We start from the raw sequence: 21,865 nt of genomic DNA on the forward strand, positions 1-21,865 counted from the left end.
CCGTAAACTACGTAACAAATATTAACGTTTATAATTATTGACAACAAAAATGTAAATGAATAATCAATACAGAAATACTCATTTTGCTGCTGTAATAAATGTTGAATTATTTGGTTTAAATAGAGCAAAACCCACTACATGCTGAGGCCATTACTTGGCTCAACTTCATTATTAATTAGTTAACCAATTAATATAAAAAGTGAAATGAAGTTTGACAGGCAAATGCTTACTACAGCACTTGGGAAGCATAGTGTCCTTGTAAGCATTGTCTTTGATGAAACATATCAAAATACTGGAAAAGGTGTAAAGACATGTAACTAAATGGCTCCCAAAAGTGAAAACAAGAGCTATAATACAATTAAACACATGAACTCATCCTTTACCGCTAAGAAGATACCAAAGCAAAACCGACACTAGGTCGGTACTCATGTACCTATACTGTACATCCAAGTGGAGACTACAAGAGATGAGATTTGAACCCTACAGAACAAGGAATGTTAGCACCAAGAGAGTGGATGGATATCTGTGCTTCTCGGAGCCTCCTTCCCTATCATTAATGCTAAGAGTCCCACACATACACACCCCTCAGGTCCCCCAGGTGGGACCAAAGAGTCAGAGCTCTACCCCTCAAGCACAATTAGGCGAGTACACCAAGCTACATGCCACTATTATTATATATCCAAAAGCTATTATTTGCACTACAGTTTACAAAACTAAGGCTATACTATACTTCTAACAACAGGTAGAAAATGGCACTTGCTAAAAATTATTAATAAACTACTGGTACTGCACTGTGCATCACATTAAAATTAATCTAAAACAAGTACAGTATTACACACACAGAGATCACACTAACGTGATGCATCAAATAAACAAATCCACAAGGGGTTTTACCCTGTCGTAGCTCAGTCAATTAAGGCAGTGTCTGGGATGCTCCCGGACGCAGGTTTCAATCCTCGTCACGGCCCTTGTGGATTTGTTCGTTTAAGTACAGTATTGTTGTATTAAAAATTATTAACTTCCAGAGAGCAAGTGCTACTCTGGAATTGGTCATATAAACCACTTGCAATACGATTAGGTAAAATAATTAAAAAAATCATTGTAATGAAAGAATACAGTAAGATACTTTACCAAAAACGTGATTTCTAGACTTGGCGTAAAGAGGAGGGCGGTGCGAAGCCGAGAGCATGGTACCTCTAACACTCAGGGCAGACCGCTGAAGGTCTTCCCCTGTCATGACCGGGGGATGTGGCTGTTGGTGCTGCTGCTACCACGAGTCCATAACACGTTAATAAACTATTATTATTCTAGCTTGGTATAGTAAATTATAGTAAAACCACATCTTCTGTGCTGCCATATCTATTTGCCTGTACAAAATTATTAAATGTACTGTACTACCTTTAATAATTTTGTTACCGATGACTGATGTACAGTATAGCCAGCTACACACATTACATTTAGCACAGTACATATACAGTATATTTTAAGACACAACCCCACTTGATCTAAGAAACAAATCTCACATATCTCTAACAAAACTCTCCCCAGGCAATATTTACAGTCAACATGGCTAACAAAACTCTCCCAGGTTATATCAACAATTAATATGGTAATTGTTGATATAACAATTCAATTTCTTGTAGTCTTGTACATATACCTTCATGAAAAAAAAATGTGATGAAATGCCCCTTTCTGGGCAGTTCCCGTATAGCTCCCCAGTTTAGCCAATTACCGCAGAGCGTCGCAAATATAACGAGCCCCTATGAATCGTGTGTCCAAGCAGAAACGAGCCTTGCTCATACCTGTCCCGAGACCAAATGACAGCCCAGCTCCCTCATGGTGTCTGAAGCAACCCATGCACAGCTCATTGTGGAGTCTGCTGCAGTATATGCGTGCTCTCAGTGTGGAGTCTGCTGCAGTATATGCATGCTCTCATTGTGGAGTCTGCTGCAGTATATGCGTGCTCTCAGTGTGGAGTCTGCTGCAGTATATGTGTGCTCTCATTGTGGAGTCTGCTGCAGTATATGTGTGCTCTCATTGTGGAGTCTGCTGCAGTATATGCGTGCTCTCAGTGTGGAGTCTGCTGCAGTATATGTGTGCTCTCATTGTGGAGTCTGCTGCAGTATATGTGTGCTCTCATTGTGGAGTCTGCTGCAGTATGTGTGTGCTCTCATTGTGGAGTCTGCTGCAGTATATGTGTGCTCTCATTGTGGAGTCTGCTGCAGTATATGTGTGCTCTCATTGTGGAGTCTGCTGCAGTATATGTGTGCTCTCATTGTCGAGTCTGCTGCAGTATATGTGTGCTCTCATTGTGGAGTCTGCTGCAGTATATGCGTGCTCTCATTGTGGAGTCTGCTGCAGTATATGTGTGCTCTCATTGTGGAGTCTGCTGCAGTATATGCGTGCTCTCATTGTGGAGTCTGCTGCAGTATATGTGTGCTCTCATTGTGGAGTCTGCTGCAGTATATGTGTGTTCTCTTTGTGGAGTCTACTGCAGTATATGTGTGCTCTCATTGTGGAGTCTGCTGCAGTATATGTGTGCTCTCATTGTGGAGTCTGCTGCAGTATATGCGTGCTCTCATTGCAGAGTCTGCTGCAGTATATGCATGATCTCATTGTGGAGTCTGCTGCAGTGCATGTTGGCTTGCATTGCAGAGTCTGCTGCATATAGATTATAATTTACCATAATAAAAGATACAGAGGAAGAGAGTTGTGGGAAAGCTGCAGACGATGGGATGTAGAAGTGGTGTAGTGGTAAGACACTCGCCTGGCGTTCCGCGAGCGCTATGTCATGGGTTCGTATCCTGGCCGGGAAGGATTTACTGGGCGCAATTCCTTAACTGTAGCCTCTGTTTAACGCAACAGTAAAATGTGTACTTGGATGAAAAAACGATTCTTCGCGGCAGGGGATCGTATTCCAGGGACCATAGGATTAAGGTCTTGCCCGAAACGCTACACGTACTAGTGGCTCTACAAGAATGTAACAACTCTTGTATATATCTCAAAAAAAAAAAAAAAAAAAAAAAAAAAAAAAACCAGTGTTGAATGTAATGAAACGCCATTTTCTGGGTGAGACCCGGAGGCTCCCCGGAGCTTTACCGGCTGATATGCTAATGTCAGACTTTGGCATCAGTCATGTGTATGGAGTTCTAGGGCCTACCGGGGACCACGAGCCAGAACCTGGCCCCCTCAGAGAGGCAAGGGGAGCAATGGCCTATAGAAACCCCCGTGTGGTTGGAAGCATTCTATGTCTGCCATCGACTGGGTCAAGCATCCAGAAAGGTAAGCATTCCAAAACAAACCCCTATTCTGGTGAAAATTGCTACCTAAGCCGAACTAGTGAATAGAACTCTTCAACAGAAAACACGGAAACTAGTATGACGTCATACGTCACCGCGCCGCTGTCTGCGCAGCTCCCCCCTCCCCGGGAGGGGGAAGGGGGAGCCCCAGACCTCCCACGCCGGCTATCCACCCATCAGTTCTGAGGCTGGATGTCAAAACACGCGAAAAACGCCGACCGGAGGGAGGGAGGGTTGCCGGGGAGCCTCCGGGTCTCACCCAGAAAATGGCGTTTCATTACATTCAACGCTGGTTTTCTGGGGGGAGCCCCGTCGGCTCCCCGGAGCTAACTACCCACAGAGGAAGGTCAAAGGGACAAAACCGGGAGGCGGACACCACGCACCCCCCAAGGAGGCGAGACAACCGGCAGCAAACGCCAACCCAAGGCGCCACAGCCCCGAAAATCCCGGGAACAACACGAGAACCACGAGCAGCAAGGCCCCTGCACGAACACCAAAAATCCATGCCCGAAAGACTGCAAGGCCACGTCGCCCAGACGGCAGCGAGAGCAGCGAAGCCACGAAACGCCACAGGCATGAGGGAAGAACACAGGCAGCTTAGCCGCAAGAACACGGCTGACCACCCGGGACACCATCACCCGCGAACCGGGAAGAACAGAACCGGATCAACGCAAAACGCGCTCCGGACCCAAACGCCGTGGCACGCAAACAACAGCAGAGGGCCGCCACTGAACACAAAAACGACACACCCCCGGCCCGACCAACAAAGCACCAACAAACAACTTTCTAAGAGCTGAACCCCCGGGACGTGTACACTCACGGGGACCTAGCAGGGGGTACCACCAGAAATACTCAGAACACAAGGGACACAAGGGGCAAGAACGAAGGCAGACCCCCCCACCAGGTATATAAACAAAAGAAAAAGAAAACCCCGCAAGAGGACAGCGTACCCAAGCGGAACAGAGCCGGCCGCTATGATTGGTAAAGACAAGCTGCACAGTACCCCGCGCCCCACCAGTGCAAACACTGCCCCTTTCTCTAAGGCGAACAAGGGAGACAGAACACCCGAGCACACAAAGAGCGGCCGAAAACCAAGCGGTAAACGGCCAAGCAGGGGCAGGACCCAAGGAACTTGTGGAAGGTGGCCCCAAGCCCCAAGGGCAGTACTTACAGGGCACCTAGGGAAGGGAACCCTAGGCGCATGCAGCCCGAGTACTGAAGAATCACACCCGGCTCACGCACCACCTAGAAAACAGACACCACACTCTAGGTACAGTGCTGAAACAACCACTGGAGCCGGAGCACATAACCATTGCCTATAGCATCAGCCGAAGAACTGATGGGTGGATAGCCGGCGTGGGAGGTCTGGGGCTCCCCCTTCCCCCTCCCGGGGAGGGGGGAGCTGCGCAGACAGCGGCGCGGTGACGTATGACGTCATACTAGTTTCCGTGTTTTCTGTTGAAGAGTTCTATTCACTAGTTCGGCTTAGGTAGCAATTTTCACCAGAATAGGGGTTTGTTTTGGAATGCTTACCTTTCTGGATGCTTGACCCAGTCGATGGCAGACATAGAATGCTTCCAACCACACGGGGGTTTCTATAGGCCATTGCTCCCCTTGCCTCTCTGAGGGGGCCAGGTTCTGGCTCGTGGTCCCCGGTAGGCCCTAGAACTCCATACACATGACTGATGCCAAAGTCTGACATTAGCATATCAGCCGGTAAAGCTCCGGGGAGCCGACGGGGCTCCCCCCAGAAAATCACAATAAAATGAGGACAGGAGGTGAGAGGTTGGTCAAGACATATCACTACAGTACAGTACTTTAGGTGCTTGCTAATCTACACCCTCTTAACCTCCACCTTTGGCCGCTCCGCACAAAATTGAGTCCAGGTTTTCTCTGCCAATCTACGCCAAACTCGGACAAAAATATGGGTTACAGAGTTTCGGCCGGGTTACTGAATGAAATCAGAAGACCTTTTTTCACTTGAGGAAACCATAGAAGCCAACAGCCAAAGTTGACTTTGTCAATCTACCCTAACCATGTAAATTTATGTTTATTGTGTGTGGAAATACGAATCATGTTGGTTGTGGTGCAAACAAATTATTGTGAACAAGTTCATTTTTGGACCTTCTCGGCATGGATTCCTGCTAATCCGCTTGTCCAGCTAACTCAGAGAGGGGGAGGGGGAGGGGCCCATATGATCTAGATTAGCAAGCACTAGCAGTAGTTCACCATCCGTCACGTGCACTTCTATGTGCTTCCAACTTTCCTCGTCAACCTCTCATTGGAAAGCATCTTTCAGGCGTGGTCGAGAGCAATACAACCAAGATATTTTTGAGTCACAGCTGGGAAAGGGAGGTATCCCAGGTGCCAATATTTGGATATGATAGATATGAGGTGGGCGGAGGGGTGTGGCTGGACGAGGTGTAGACGGAAGGTGTGTGGCTGTATGAGAACACCAGATTTTGGCCATGGTGTTTGGTAAGACCGCACAAGTAAAGAGGTCTAGTGGTTTAATTACTGCCTCTGTGATTACAGAGCCAATGCATTCACAACTTGTCAGAGTCACCTCAGAAGAGTCTAAAGAGCTTTTAGATATGCCTCTTAAAGGCCCTTAACTTTTGGAACCAATGACAACTGGCAATGTGCCCTAAAAAAGGGGGGATTCCACGTTGTGTTGGCACTAAAATTAACATAATTTCTGGATAGTCAAATGAATCTAACCATACTTACTTTATGTGGTGTTTCCCCACTATCTGTAATTGGTGGGAGGAACGGCATGTGTCTTGACCACGCAGAATTGGCAACTTCTGAAGAGTCATCCTTCTCCACATCTAGTCCTGAATTATCTCCCCAAGACTCTTGGATAGTCCCGTGTCGACTCATATGCTGAAACTTTTCTTGAAATCTACAATATACAAATAAAAATATTGGTTGAAGTTAGCCATGAATGTATTGTCTAGCTTATATTTTTATTAATTTTTAATGTTTTTATATTAAATGTCGGTTTGATTTTATTTGAGGTTTATTTTAGAGACAGTGTGTGCATTTGTGTGTGTAATTCCCTAAGTGTAGTTACAGGGTGAGAGTTATGCTTGTGGTGTTCCATCTTCCCAGTGTCCCTGTTTCATATGACAGTTTAAAACTATTGACGTTAAACTCCGGTTGCTATTTTGTATGTAGAGATCATAACGAGTGTTTTTCTTCCATCTTCTAGCGTTGGTATATTCAACACCTTATAGTTTTTGTTTTTCAACTCCGGAAGAAATTTTGTAGCATGACTGGATCTTTTCCAGTTTATAGATGTGCTTCTTGAAATATGGCACCATACAACTGCTGCATATTCCTATTTTCGTCTCACAAAAATCATGAACAGTTTATTTAATATTTTACCATCCATGTACTGTATTTAAAAGCAATTCTGATGTTAGAAAGTATAGCATATGCTCCTCACACAGTGTTCTTTATGTGGTTCTCTGATGACAGTCTACTATCCAGAACCACCCAAGAGATTATTTTCATATTTTGTGTAAGTTCCCTAACTATAAACTGCTGTAATGTAGGTGTCTCCACTCCCTCCTTGTATCAGGAGGCCATCCTGAACAGAAATTTATAAAAGTAGGAAGAAAAGACACACTGAGCCTGTACAGCTATGCAGGCGATGAGTCACAATAACGTGGCTAAAGTAAGTTGACCAGACCACACACTAAAAGGTGAAGGGACGACGACATTTCGGTCCGTCCTGGACCATTCTGAAGTTGATTGTCGACTTGAGAATGGCCCAGGACGGACTGAAACGTCGTCGTCCCTTCACCTTCTAGTGTGTGGTCTGATCAACCTGTACAGCTAACAACATTCAAGGGCGGAAACATAATGAATTGTAACACAACTAACCTGGTACGAGCATAATATGAAGAGGTAGATGCAGGTCTTTGTTCTCCATAACTGATGGGACCCTCTACTCGCAAAGGAGTAAGATGATTATATATCTTCGATGACACTGGCCTGTGCACAGGAGTTCTTGGAGTACTCAGAGACGGGAGAGATACTTGGGATATAGACTGAGCCGAACAGCCTCTGACTGCTGAAGCCGACGACGTTCTGAATCTTCCTCGATCGTCGTACATTTGTAGGGGCTTGGAAGAGATTTGTAATAAATCTTGCAGTTCCTCTTGGTGTTTGTATGGTGCAAAATGAGGACTCTGTAATCTGTTGGCAGCACTACAAGATCTTCTGATCCCACTTAATGGTCTATTGGTTTCACAGCTCCCTTTGCTTTCACTAGTGATTAGTCTTTGCACAGCATAAGAAGGTTTGGGAAACACTGCGTCTGTCCGTTTGACTTCTTCACTCACTTTCCTCGAGGGTGTTTGACACCGTGCCCCTCGGGTACTGGGCTCTCTGGATAATGAGGAATATTGTACTGACTGTTCTATAATATATTTGGCATACTGATGAAGAAGTGGCTCAAGTGTCTTTGTCATTGATGACCACAACTTGTCAAAGAGCAAAATAAGGATTTGTTCTTTTAACACTTCAGGATCGTTAGATCCGCTACACACTCGACTACTGGAAGTTTCCCTCCTCTGGTCATCACTACGAGAATTCTTGACCTGATTGGCACTGTTAAAACTAACTAAAGGTAACAAGTGGTGAAAATCCCCATCGTCTGTAATTACCTCTTCCTCTTCCTTTTCTTCAACGTTTTCCCGTGATCTGAAAAGATGTCAAGACAAAATCAAAATGTCAGTGAATAAATAATATATACGCAGGCATGCAACACTTGAAAACTAGAATGGAAAAATGTTAAATGGCAGAATCATTCATAAGATCAGAAATATGGAAATTGTACATGTTATCTTGAGGTTATCTTGAGATGATTTTGGGGCTTTTTAGTGTCCCCGCGGCCCGGTCCTTGACCAGGCCTCCACCCCCAGGAAGCAGCCTGTGACAGCTGACTAACACCCAGGTACCTAATTAACTGCTAGGTAACAGGGACATAGGGTGAAAGAAACTCGCCGATGCCTGGGATCGAACCCAGGACCACAGGATCACAAGTCCAGCGTGCTGTCCGCTCGGCCGACCGGCTCCCTATATTCCAAAGAAACTAATATCCCAATTTTTGTTGTCATATTATACTTGACCTCTTTCAGTCCAAACACCTCAGTTTCAATTGTGATCAGAGATGTAGTAATGATCGAACATTTGAATAATCCTCCCACACCACTAAAAACTAATATTTTTTTAAGAAAATACATAATTATTTTATACATCTTCATTAGATACTTTAAACAAAATGCAACATAATATTGAAATGACAGCTGGAAAGAATACAAATTTTCTTAATAGAAATATAACTAAAAAATGCAAATTTAAAAAATTTAGTCTTTGACTGCATTTCAACCCACAGTATAGAACGGGCCAAACAAATGTTGCCACATCCAAAGCATGCAAAAAGTTGGAGGCGATGAGTGACAATAACGTGGCTGAAGAATGTTGACCAGACCACACAATCCACTTGAGAATGGTCCAGAATGGACCGAAACGTCGTCGTCCCTTCACCTTCTAGTGTGTGGTCTGGTCAACATGCAAAACGTTATTCAACAAGATGTGTAATAACACTCACGCACTGCCTCCAGCCATACATTCTTCAAGAAGACTTAGTAGTTCATTACTCAAGCTGCGTCCTCTTACCCTGTAAATTAAATCTCAATTTAAAAAAATCATGAATTTAAATTAAAAAATCATGGAATCATGCACTCATGATTTCAGCCAAAATGAAATATGAAATAAATAGGCACACAGAACCAGTTGAAAATACTGTACTCACTTATTTGTGATTGTGGGGGTTGAGCTCTGGCTCTTTGGTCCCACCTTTCAACTGTCAATCAACTGGTGTACTGTACTCAACTGTATGCATTATGAAAAACTAGCTTGCTAATTAACTACCTTTCCTCTCAAATAATACACCATACACGAGTTTTGACGTAAAAATCCCCAACATCGCAATATAAATCATAGCAGTTCACAAAATTGGCGGGCTATTGCATTTTGCGATAATAAAGTTAGCTTAAGTTCGGGCAATTTAGTACATCATCTTTGTGATGTTGTGAATGCTCGAGCTTAACATTGGTTAGCGTTAATTCTACCCAATGTGTTAATGGCCTAACACACTAATTAACACCTTAATTAAAACACAAGATGAAAATGCTCTCACCTGCCTGGGTATTTCTTACAGATGTCAAGAAATTATTGCTGTAAAACTACATCCATAAGTCTTCCAGAAAAGCTGCATTGCCATTTCATTATGAATAAATCAAACAGTAAATGTAATGAAACACCCTTTTTGACAGGTCCTCAGTAGCTCTCTGGTGCTCAAGCTCAGGAACTGTATTGGATTGTACCTGGATTGAGTTCTGGGAGTTCTTCTACTCCCCAAGAAGTAGACTCTACTCTAGTAGACTTCTACTCCCCCGCCGGCCCTAGGCCAGGCTTGACTTGCGAGAGCTTGGTCCACCAGGTTGTTGCTTGGAGTGGCCCGCAGGCCCACATACCCACCACAGCCCGGTTGGTCAGGCACTCCTTGAAGAAAACTATCTAGTTTTCTCTTGAAGATGTTCACAGTTGTTCCGGCAATATTTCTCATGCTTACTGGGAGGGTGTTGAACAACCGTGGACCTCTGATGTTTATACAGTGTTCTCTGATTGTGCCTATGGCACCCCTGCTCTTCAATGGTTCTATTCTGCATTTTCTTCCATATTGTTCACTCCAGTACGTTGTTATTTTACTGTGTAACTTTGGGACCTGGCCCTCCAGTATTTTCCATGTGTATATTATTTGATACCTCTCTCGTCTCCTTCGTAGGGAGTACATTTGGAGAGCTTTGAGACGATCCCAATAATTTAGACGCTGTATCATGTCTATGTATGATGTGTATGTTCTCTGTATTCCCTCTATTTCAACAATCTGTCCACTCTGCAGAGAAAAAGTGAGTATTGAGCAGTACTCAAGACTAGACAGCACAAGTAATTTGAATAGTACAACTATTGTTTAGGGGCCTGGTAGTACAGTCGGGTTCGGTCTCGACGCACAATCGAGAATTCCGGGCAGGACATATATAGTTGGGCACATTTCCTTTCACCTAATGCCTCTGTTCACCTAGCAGTGAGTAGGTACTCAGGAGTTAGTCGGCTTGTTGTGGGGTTGCATCCTGGGCGGGGTCGGTAACTTGACACGGTGAATTATTATTATTATTGTGATGGGATCCTTGGATTTGAAGGTTCTCATAATACTTCCTGTCATTTGTCTTCCCGATACTGTACTATATTTGCTTGGTTATGCTCCCTAAACTTTAGGTCGTCAAACATCATTATTCCCAGAACCTTTACATGTTGCTTTCCTACTATGAACAGATTTGATTGTGCTAAGTGTTACAATACTGTAGACGAATATAACACTATACAGAGCACCACTTGGTTTCCGTACCCCTTGGGGACGAGACCCGTCGGTTAACATGTAAGTTCTTATACGAGAAATGGAGGAAAAAAATTATACAAAAATTGTGAAAAAATCTAGGGGAAAAAATCGACAGGTTCATAGCGTAAATGCGTGACCTTACTGTATTTTGTTTGTACTCACCAATAATTGAAGTCCTGATCCGCTTATGTTGATGATCGATGTTGATGAAGAATAGTTATTTACATGGAAGAGGTGGTGGTGGATGTTGATGGTGTTGGGTTGACTGGGTCAACATGCGATGAGTCAGGTGCAGGTGATGCAATGCGAGCTTTCTTGGAAGCCATTGCAAAAGACTCTGTAATTGACATTTGTTTCATTCCCTTGGCTCTTGTTTTTAAAAATTTCATATACATATTGTACAGACTCATCATGTCCTTAGTTTCAAACTCGCTGTAATTCGTGTCCATAAATGCCAGAATTTATTCAAAATTTTGCTGAACTTTTTCCATATCACATTTTTCCTTTAACGTTTCTTCATCCTCTTCCTCTTCCTCTCCATCTTCTTCATTGCACTCGTCTGGCTTTTTTGCTGTACTGTACATACTAATTATAATTTCATCATTTGTCATGTTTCGATTGTTTGGGGCTTCTTCATCAAAATCTATCCATCTATCTATGTCATCTTCTATTGTTTCAGTCACCAGTTCTGCTCTTATCTCAGGGGACTTAATCCCCTTGACATAGGCTAGGAGTTCCTCTCTTAATTTTTTCTTCTCGCTAACTTTCTTCACCGCAAATCCTTCAAAATCTGCCTCGTCATCTTCCTCAGGAAACAGACTTGACGCGGGCCAAAGTTTTTTCCAACCATTTCTTAGTGTTGTCTGCTTTACCTCATCCCACGCACTAGCAATAGTCCAGATAGCTGACTTTATTGTGAAGACTTTATAAAAGTCCTTAAGTGTTCCAAGCTGATTGTTAAGACGTCTGGCAAACATCCTCTTGTAGTGGTGATTAAGGTTCTTAATTATTCCTTGATCCATGGGTTGGATCACTGAGGTTGTATTGGGTGGCAAGAACGTTCCAATAATATTGCCATTTATAAGCTCATCACCTCGTGGATGCGTTGAACTGTTATCTAGCAGCAGCACAACTTTGCTGTTTTGCGGGAGACCAACACTTTTCAGGTGCTCCTTCACCTCGGGTACAAAGTTCTTATTAAACCACTCGACAAATATTACTCGAGACATCCACGCACTTGGCTGGTCCTTATAAATCACAGGGAGGCACCTGGCTGACTTTAAAGCCCTGGGGTTTTTACTAATTCCAATCACAAGTAACTTTAATTTGTGCGTGCCAGCTGTATTTGCACAGCACAACAAAGAAATTCTCTGTTTGTTCTGTTTATAACCACCTGAAGGATCGTCCTCACCACTATGAGCCATCGTTTCTGTGGGAAGCATACGCCAGTACAAACCTGTCTCATCAGCATTATAAATTTGCTCTGGAGATAAATTTTGTTCCTGCACCATCTCCGCAAATTTACTCACATACTCATCAGCACCAACAATATCAGCAGATTGTCTTTCACCATGCACTTTAATGAACCTAATGCCATGACGGGCTTTAAAACTTCTGAGCCATCCATCACTGTATACACACTTTTGAGTAATTTTCATTGCTTGGTGAAATTCACGCGCCTTTTCCACGAGCAGCCAGCCTGCCACTGGCTTCTTCGTCACTTCACGTCTCTGTTTGTACCACTCCCACACTGCGTTACCAACACTCTCCACTTTTGCTTTACTTACTACCTTTCTATTTCGTATTGCTTTATCACTTTCACTTCTAGAGAAATAGTAAAAAATGATAGGTTTAGCCTTAAGAAGATCAAAAACAGTACTTTTACTAATGCCATATTCAGCGCACACGACGCTTCTCGGGACACCGCTCTCCACCTTCTTAATTATTTCAACTTTCTTTTCAAATGTCATCACTGACCTCTTTCTTTTACGTAACCCGCTTGTAGATGCTTTCACTGACACAATGCGTGCATTTGGAGCCGACATGGTGCACGGATGTTCCTTGATTGTGCTGATATATAAAACAAAGTCACGGAATGAACACTCCAGTCTCGTGACAAATTCAAACAATGGGAACAATAGGCCGTGAGTCTGTGACGTCACAGGGTAGCCGGCGGCGCCCGTCACGGTCAGTGAGCAAACTAAACCATCACCCACCCACCACCACGGGCCGGCACGACGCTTGGCTGACCGCCTCCTCACCCAAACTTGGTTCGTGTAGGGTAACCTCAACCCCGGCCGGCGTGAAGCTTGGCGGACTACTTCCTACCCGAACTTAGTTCGTGTAACGTGACTCCCCAACACCAATCGGGAAACAGGAAGTTTCGGATAACTAAAGTTCGGGAACCAAGTAGTGCTCTGTACTGCCTTCTTTGAGTCATATTCACTTATAAACAGAATGTAGGACTGCCAAATAAGTTACCCCCGACATCATTTACAAATCCCCAAAGTTTCAACTAATCATTCTAAATATTAAAGTTAAATACTAATTTGACTGCACTAAGAAGGCCACAGACCCACAGAAAAAGCAGCCAAAGGCACGTCAGTACCACCGCTGACACAAAAAAGGTGACAATTGAACACACTCCAAACCAGATCAACCGTCTGGACCAAACCCCCAAGAAGCACAAAATTGGCGAGTAAAACTAAGTCACACTACACCAGAACTGCCATGCTAGACAGGACCACAAAGAAGTTAAAGAACCCAATACAGTATGGTGAAGGCCAACTGGTAAACCCGCTGCCAGAAAGGAAACACCTCAGCCCAGGTACAGTGCCCTGCAACCTAAACAGTAACCATGAGAAACAGCGTCCAAAACAGACGGCCAACACATCCAACAGCAGACTGAAGGAAAAAGTGAAACAGGCCACAACAGAAACTGATGACATTCCTGACAAACAAAGCAAGCCATCAAGAAAACAAGGGAGAAAGTAGACAATCAGAGAACCCAACCCAGATGGCAGGGGCGCAAACCAAACCAACAAGGGCAGCCGAACTGGATGATCAGGACAAGCAGGACGGAAGAAGAACACACAACCCTAGATACCCCAACACAGACGACCGATGCACAGAACCCAGTGGCCAGCGTCTCGCTTCCTGAACTCTCCAAGGAGCACAACTCAAAAATCACAAAGAGAAAGGCCAATGGCAGACATCCTAAAAGGCTGCAGTTCCCGAACTATAATCACAGCATGAAGGAAACACTTCAGATACCCATAACAAAGGCAGGGCCCCACACACCTAGGACTCAGGCCACAAAGTACAACATCTGGAGACCCCAGGGCACAAGGCCCATGTATTCACCTAGTTGTGCTTGCGGGGGTTGAGCTCTGCTCTTTCGACAGGGCAAACAACATGGGAAACCGGTTTGTGTTTTAGCTTCATTTATTTTAAGAGGATTCCTTACTAGTCAGTATACTACTATCGAAAAGCTAAATACGTACGAATTCGTGACTATTGACGACCGTCACAATAGTTACTGTCGAAACAGGAGGACGAGTTGGCCAGTTACACTAAATCTTGGTATTGTGCATAAGCTGTGCACTTCAATATACAACTGGCAGTAATCTTACCTGAAGTGTGGGAAATGTTGAACCCAACTTGAGCATTCCTCTTGTAATTCTGCTGTTGGTTCAAGAGTTGCAACTATGTTAAATCTTGGACTGGACTTCAATAAACTACTGCTGTTATATAGAATTTCTGTTGGAGCAACTTGTGCCACATCAAAGGCATTCTCTCTTTGGCTCACTGTTGTAGTTCTCGATACATCCGATATTCCTATCGACTCTTCCGAATCTTCTTTAGATGGTGAATCCTCTGCATCATTAATTGTCTTCACATGGGAATCCGACAATCGTCTTATTGACAAATTGTCAGCGTTGCTAAACTCTGAGGAATATGGTACGGGGGAGAGTGGCAGTTGCTCGTTATAAAGAAGACTATCGAGCTGATCAAAGAGCATACCCACTTGTCTCGTGGCTTCTCCCTCAAATTCATCATCACCCCATGATAAAGACGATTCAGTTCTGCTATCACTTTCTTCCTGTCTTGAATATCTGTTGAAATATCAATTGTTAATCCATCATATGACACTTGCCAAAATTTCTTTAAAATATTCCTTACAATTACAATTTACCCTAAAAAATCTTGAACTCTTATAAAATAGATTCTTCTAAATAATGAACCAAATCTGTAAGGACCAAATAGACCAAATATACTGTATTATTTTTTGCAGTATGACATTTTAACATTTTGCAGTCTCTGGGTTATCAACACTAACTTGTGCTACAAAAAACATAAATTAACATAATTTTTGTTGTGCACAACTATTATTTACATGCCCACATAATATTTATTATTTTTAAGTCTGAATTTCAGAGAAAAGGAGCTGCTGTACAGGAAACGGCATTTTCATGCACTTGTACTGTACATGGTTGTTCGTTATTATTCCCGAACACATGCCAAGAGTGACCTCAAGCACTCTTCCTTTGCCGAAGTGTGCAAAACCCTCAATATGTATCCTTTACATATGTAATCATTCAATGCCTTTAGATTTAGTATAGAAAACTTTGTTTGCGGGTATTTAATTAAACGAGTATAAAATTTAAAAAGTCCCTTGAACTGAATGGTGATAAATCACACACACTACTTGAATCAGGTTTTCCAGCTTTTTTCCAACTTAGTTCATTACATGATATCTGAAACAATACAAATCCAATGTATCAGAAGGGAATTACAAATTACCATAATAATGAACCCTAAAAAAAAGAACAAATGAATGTAATCTAATGAATAAGATATTAAGAGATAACACATCCCTTTTCAAGGTTGGTCAATTCAGGAGAGAAGCCTGCAAATAGTCAAAAGATTTTGACCTTTGCATCTTGTGACAGACATGCCCTCAGGTTCAAATTAATCATGAAGATGTACAAAGCTTCATACCCAGGTTTGGCCATTGCTCAGACTCTGCTGTAGACTCAGTCCAAACCGAGAAATTTCTACACCGAGGTCGTGATAGTATCTTGAAAGTTCATTTGAAGTACAATTCTTAGTATAAAGTTTCACACCACTTAGCTGCAACTTCCCATTTTCTACTGATGTATCAGCATGCTCAACCAAAATGGACCATGCCTGTGGCATCGAAGATCTGCAAATGCAGAGAATGTTTCAGCGGAGTCGCACAACGGCACTACATGCTTTCTGTCACTCCTGGCAACATGGTTTACAGGTTCAATAAATGCCTACTGTCACCCTCCACATGATATGTGGTCCATAATAGCCTTCAACCACATTCCACAGGGATGGGTAACCTGCCAATACTGCCCACATGATGGTTATAAGATTCATAGTAAAATACCGTCACTGCCCACAGTTTGAGCACGGAGTCCACAACTGTCTTCCACGACCACACACGAATGGGTACGAGGCCTATAATAACCTTTCAACACCACAAACTGGGTAGGGTATAGCATCCATATTATCCATCTCTCACTGTCCAAAGGATGGGTATGGTATACTTTATAACCTTCCACCACTGCCAATAAAATACGTATGGGATCCATTTTGCATACGGACATAATTGGCAGTTTGCAAAATTCAAGAGATAATCTACATCCAATAACAAAATTGTGCATTTTACATTTAATATGTTTTAAAAATAATCTGGGAATGAAACTTTTTAAAAATTTAGATATAAAAACATTAATATTTTTATTATTAAAACTAATACAAGTAAGCTTTAAATTAATGTACATTAACAACAGTAGTTAATTTCAAAACAATGTCCTGAATTTAAAACATTTATTTCTACCTTCCACAGTCCTGGAAGTCTTCATAATTTGTGTTGTTTGGAGGATATTTCTTGATGTACAGAATTGGGGGAGAAGTTGGAGGCGTGTTTGTAGGCGTGACATCACTGTCATCTGCCCCAAGATCCTCACGGATGTCAAGGCAGCGCAACTCCTCCTCCAAATCATCATCCTCTTTTGTCATCATCTTTAAATTCAAACTCATGCCATTATACTAGACGCCAATATAAGGCTACATCGTTACTGAAAATAAATAATAATAATTGTAATGCATAGCATCAAAAGGTAACATTCCTACTGTTCATCAATCTAATAATAATATCAATTATTTTCCCTAAAATAATGAAACAAAAATTATTAAATATTACCGTATAGTAGTATGTTAACTAGATATATTTTTATCAAAGCAAATTGAGTAGCATATTCCATCCTCAAAGTCAGCATATCTTGTAATACATATAATACCACGATACCCTCTACAGGACCAATAAAAACAGAGCCTCGAGTGTTACATTTTCAAATGAAAGCGACGTCCAAAACCTATAAAGGTAGAAGAAATTTATAGTGATAAAATACTGAGAAAGAATTCGTGTTCTTTTTTCTGCTCTTGAGACACTTTTCCATTCCACCTTCGTGACCCAGCTTACGCCTCATTGTTGGACCCTGCTTCTTTGCATTCGGGTCTTCTTTATATTGGTAGCATGACTAGGTTCTGGTGTGTTCCCAACTAGCAGACATTCTATTTTTCTCGCTTGGGTTTTGGCATGGCTTTTGTTAGTCTGGCACGCTTGTGTAGCGTGAGGTGTTGTATATATTTCAAGTGTTTTGGGGATCTTCTTTCATGCCCCTTCATGGCTGCCTGTTTACCCCTATTCGTCTCAGGTCATGGTCTCCTGCAGCTTCATGCCCGGGTCCTCTACTCAGTGGGGCATGGGGAGGACTGCTTGCCCAGTTTGTCACCTAGTCCTATATTTTGTAGACTTTTCAGGTAGTTTTTCACGCTTGTGGTGTTGTTTATCAGTCCCTTCTCAAGTTTGAGTCTTCCTGGCGGGCCTTCTCGTCTCGCCTCCATCGGGTCATCTGGGATTGGGTGTCCACTGGTGTGGTTGTATTGGCCTTTTCCCAGTCCTGAACCTGGCCTTGCTGGACCTCTTCTTCTTGCCAACCTCTGGTTTGCAGCTGGAGCGGTGTGCTCCTTTCTCCTTGTTCAGGATGGCCACTCTGTCCCAGGTCCATCTCATTCTGGAGGCAGTCACTTGGGAGTGCTCCCTGAACTTCTGGGGCATGCCTTTGCTTGTCCCCATGTTCCTGGGTTCAGGATTTGTTTCTGCTTCTGGGTGTGGCAAGCTTGTAGCTTTCAGATTCTCCCATTGAGCTGTGTCTGGCTCCACTTGAGCTTCGGTTCTTGTGGCAAGCACTGTAGCAGGTTTGGATTCCACAGTGCTTTGGCTCCATTCTGACTGTTCCCCCTGTGGTTCATCATCTCAAACTGGGGGCAGGGGGGGCTCACTTTGGTCCCCGCCTATTTGTAGCGGGACAGTTCATGTAACTTTTCTGCTGGGATCTTGGGGTATTGCTCTCTGCACAGTTCATGTCCAGTTTGTGTCCGTCATACTCACAGCTGGTCTGTCCCAGTTTCTTCCAATTTCCACAGGGTGGTCCTTCAATGCCACCTTCTTCCTGTGGCTTTGCGAGACGTTCAGGCACCCAGACATGGTCCTATCTTGAGGTTATCTTGAGATGATTTCAGGGCTTAGCGTCCCCGCGGCCCGGTCCTCGACCAGGCCTCCTTTATTGTTACACATCCCCAGGAAGCAGCCTGTAGCAGCTGTCTAACTCCCAGATATCTATTTACTGCTAGATAACATTGGCATCAGGGTTTAAGAAACTTTTTGCCCATTTGTCTCCACCTCCACCAGGGATCAAACCTGGAACCTCAGGACTATGAATCCGAAGCGCTGTTCACTCAGCTGTCAGGCATCCTCTTCATGTTGGTGCTCTTTTGGTGCCTTCCTTTATATGTGCCTCTGTTCCTTGGGATTCTTGCAGTGGATGCCTTTCTGCAGGTTTGGTAGAGATGGGGAGATGGGGGACAAGGGGGGGGGGGTTCCAGTACCTCTTCCCTTAGTTTAACTGTTGCTCTGGGTCCTGGGGCAGTTGGAGTCCTACCAGAGGTGGTTGCTCCTTCTGGCTCCTTGCAGTCTGCTCAGTCTTGGTTTCTGGTGCTGCTTGTTCAGTGTCTGAACCTGGGCGTTTTTCCACAGATCTGCCCCTTTCAGGGAGTTGGCCCAATGACGTACCTCACTGGTTATCTTGAGATGATTTCAGGGGCTTTGCATCCCAGCGGCCCGGTCCTCGACCAGGCCTCCTTTTTGTTACACATCCCCCCAGGAAGCAGCCCGTAGCAGCTGTTTAACCCCCAGGTACCTATTTACTGCTAGGTAACAGGGGCATCAGGGTGAAAGAAACATTTTGCCCATTTGTCTCCGCCTTTATCAGGGATCGAACCCAGAACCTCCGGACTACGAATCCGAAGCGCTGTCCACTCAACTGCCAGGCACCCCAGGTTCAACCGTCTCCTCCGCTCTTTGTGTCGGGTCTTCTAGATAAGTGTTTATTACCATCTCTATAAGGAGCAGGTGTTTCCTTTCAAGTTGTCCCACCCGTTTTCTTCATTTTTTTTTTATTATTATTTTTTACCACAGACGTGGTCACACATTTACAATGCTAACCAGCATATATACATTTTCTTCTGTCCTCCAGGGACAGGGTGAGAGATCTGTTAAACATATAGTTCAGTGATTTATTGAGCAATCAACCACAGAAGGTGACTGTAGTGCTTTTAAAATGCTAATCTAACCTACAGACATAAATACAGATACACAGAGTTACGTATTCCCTACATAAAGTGTTCGCTGTGTCTTTTACATAGTGCATAGTGTCATTAACGTGCATTTACAAAGGTGAAATGTAATTCTGACCAGCTTCCACATACACTTTTATATATATATATATATATATATATATAAGTGTACAGTGGTACCTCGGAATGCGAGTGTCCCTGTATGCGAGTTTTTCGGAAGACGAGCAGGATTTACTCCAAAAATATGTCTCGGAAGGCGAGGGTTACCTCGGGACGCGAGTTTGTCGATACGTGTACAGGCCGACTGGCGCGTGGTGGCATGGCGATCGCGCCTCAGTTTACCAGTGTCTCGTGTCCAGTGACTATCCCACCTGAATTCTTCACAAGGATTTACAGTTTTTTATCGTTTTTTTTGCCATTTGAGCATAAAAGTTGTCATTATATATCTTGCCACGGGTCTCAAGAAAGCCATTGGTAAGGTTCAACATAAGAAAATAGCTGTGAGTAGAGGCAGTAGAGGATGTCCCTTCTTGATTAAGAAAATGTGTGAAGTATGGGAAGAACTGCAAAGTTTTGTTGAAAAGACTCACCCAGATAAAGCTGTAGCAGGCCGTTGCATTGACCTTTTAAATGATAATGTGATGTCTTACTACAGACAAGTGTTAAAATGTAGGGAAAAACAAGTGTCATTAGACAAATTCTTAGTAAAACAATCAAGTCCTAGTGGTATGCAGGCAAAATGTGGCAGAGTGTGCATACCAGTGAAGTCCTCACTGCCTGATGTGATAATGGAAGGGGACTCCCCTTCCAAACAGTAACTCCTCTCCTCCTCCCACCTCCTCACCATCTTCCATACGCCTACAGCATTCAACAGCAAGGTAAGTAATAACTTGAACATAGTTTTGTAGGTTTATTTAGATGAATTAGGTATAAAAATTTAGTTTGATGTGGGGTTTTTGGGGTAGTCAGGAACGGATTAATTCATTTCCCTTTATTTCTTATGGGGAAATTAGCTTCGGAATGCGAGTTTTCGGAATACGAGGCGTCTCCAGGAACCAATTAAACTCTTAAACTGAGGTATGCCTGTATGTGAAAGCTGGTCAGAATTACATTAGTATATTTTGGTAGCCGTCTTTCATGATTTAAATGCTCATACTAAATGTTTTAATAATTTTTGCCCTAATTGTCAACTAGAAGTTTTTATGGTTGTACAACTCTTCAGTCCAGTAACAGCTCTAATGGCTTGTATAAATTGGCTACATATATACATTCTGATTTGGAGTAACAGTTTACATGAAAAATATATTTTACAAGACCAATAAGTCAACATAACATTAGGAAGACCTAAAACTAATGCATGACCATGCAACGATAGTAGTAAATAAATTTTAAGGCAATATTTAATACTAGGAAATGTAAATTTACAAAATATACAAATCCACTACGGGCTCACCATAGCCCGTGCTACTTGGAACTTTTGTGTTCCGAGCTGAATCTATAACAACAACAACTACAAAATATAGCATGCCAATATTTAACAATATTTGAGGCAAATGCGTAATACTAAAAGATATACCGTATTTGGGAGTAATTCTCCAAATCTCAGTGGACAAAATTTGTATGACAAGGGATAATTTTACTGTATGTTCAGAATAATTGCAAGACAAAATAAGCAGCACAAGTTTGATTAAGACAAACCTTCATTGTTTTACATGTCCTCCACTTAAGAAACACTTACCTAAGACGGTATTAGAGCCGCGTGCGTGTGGGTAAGGACCAGGGACCCGTGACTACCCATTATGTCGTCTTCGTCACGAGTTTGTTGCGGCGGCCGTGACCATAACAACAGGAGGTGGCGGCGCACACAAGAATGTAAACACTGGAGAGGCCGTTCGCGACTCCATCCGGATACTCGGACAAGAATGTAAACACTGCCCGAAACGCTGTATGTACTAGTGGCTGTACAAAAATGTAAACACATCATGCTATGTACTCTCATAAACCCAATGTACCTTCTTATATTATTACATTAAATGTAAATAAATAAATTAATAAATAACACTAAAGAAGCCGTTCGCGACCATCCGGATGCTCGGACAAGAATGTAAACACTGCCCGAAATGCTGTATGTACTAGTGGCTGTACAAAAATGTAAACACATCATGCTATGTACTCTCATAAACCCAATGTACCTTCTTATATTATTACATTAAATGTAAATAAATAAATTAATAAATAACACTAAAGAAGCCGTTCGCGACCATCCGGATGCTCGGACAAGAATGTAAACACTGCCCGAAATGCTGTGCATACTAGTGGCTTTACAAGAATGTAAACACATCATGCTATATGCTCTCATAAC

The 21,865-nt window shown here is 43.0% G+C and overlaps 2 protein-coding genes across 6 annotated transcripts in view; one reads left to right on the top strand and one right to left on the bottom strand.

Annotated features, from left to right (window-relative positions):
- Positions 1–21,381, bottom strand: part of LOC123754108 (uncharacterized) — a 27,803-nt gene extending 6,422 nt beyond the window's left edge. The window contains exons 1-8 of one of the 5 annotated variants that reach the window (XM_069308323.1): positions 21,242–21,375; positions 16,643–16,883; positions 15,775–15,979; positions 14,406–14,888; positions 8,923–8,991; positions 7,191–8,012; positions 6,030–6,204; positions 1,132–1,267 (exon numbers count right to left, since the gene is read on the bottom strand). In XM_069308323.1, the coding sequence (XP_069164424.1) occupies positions 1,132–1,267; positions 6,030–6,204; positions 7,191–8,012; positions 8,923–8,991; positions 14,406–14,888; positions 15,775–15,788 (1,699 nt within the window). In that variant the 5' untranslated portion in view covers positions 15,789–15,979; positions 16,643–16,883; positions 21,242–21,375. Of the gene's footprint in view, positions 1–1,131; positions 1,268–6,029; positions 6,205–7,190; positions 8,013–8,922; positions 8,992–14,405; positions 14,889–15,774; positions 15,980–16,642; positions 16,884–21,241 lie in introns of all 5 variants that reach the window. The other 4 variants (XM_069308325.1, XM_045736296.2, XM_045736295.2 and 1 more) reach the window with 4 other exon arrangements.
- Positions 1–21,865, top strand: part of LOC123754107 (pyruvate dehydrogenase phosphatase regulatory subunit, mitochondrial) — a 118,746-nt gene that overhangs the window by 6,700 nt on the left and 90,181 nt on the right. The gene's annotated exons all lie outside the window — the stretch shown is intronic.

This window comes from Procambarus clarkii, chromosome 6 (genome assembly GCF_040958095.1).
Source record: "Procambarus clarkii isolate CNS0578487 chromosome 6, FALCON_Pclarkii_2.0, whole genome shotgun sequence".
Lineage (NCBI taxonomy): Eukaryota > Metazoa > Arthropoda > Malacostraca > Decapoda > Cambaridae > Procambarus > Procambarus clarkii.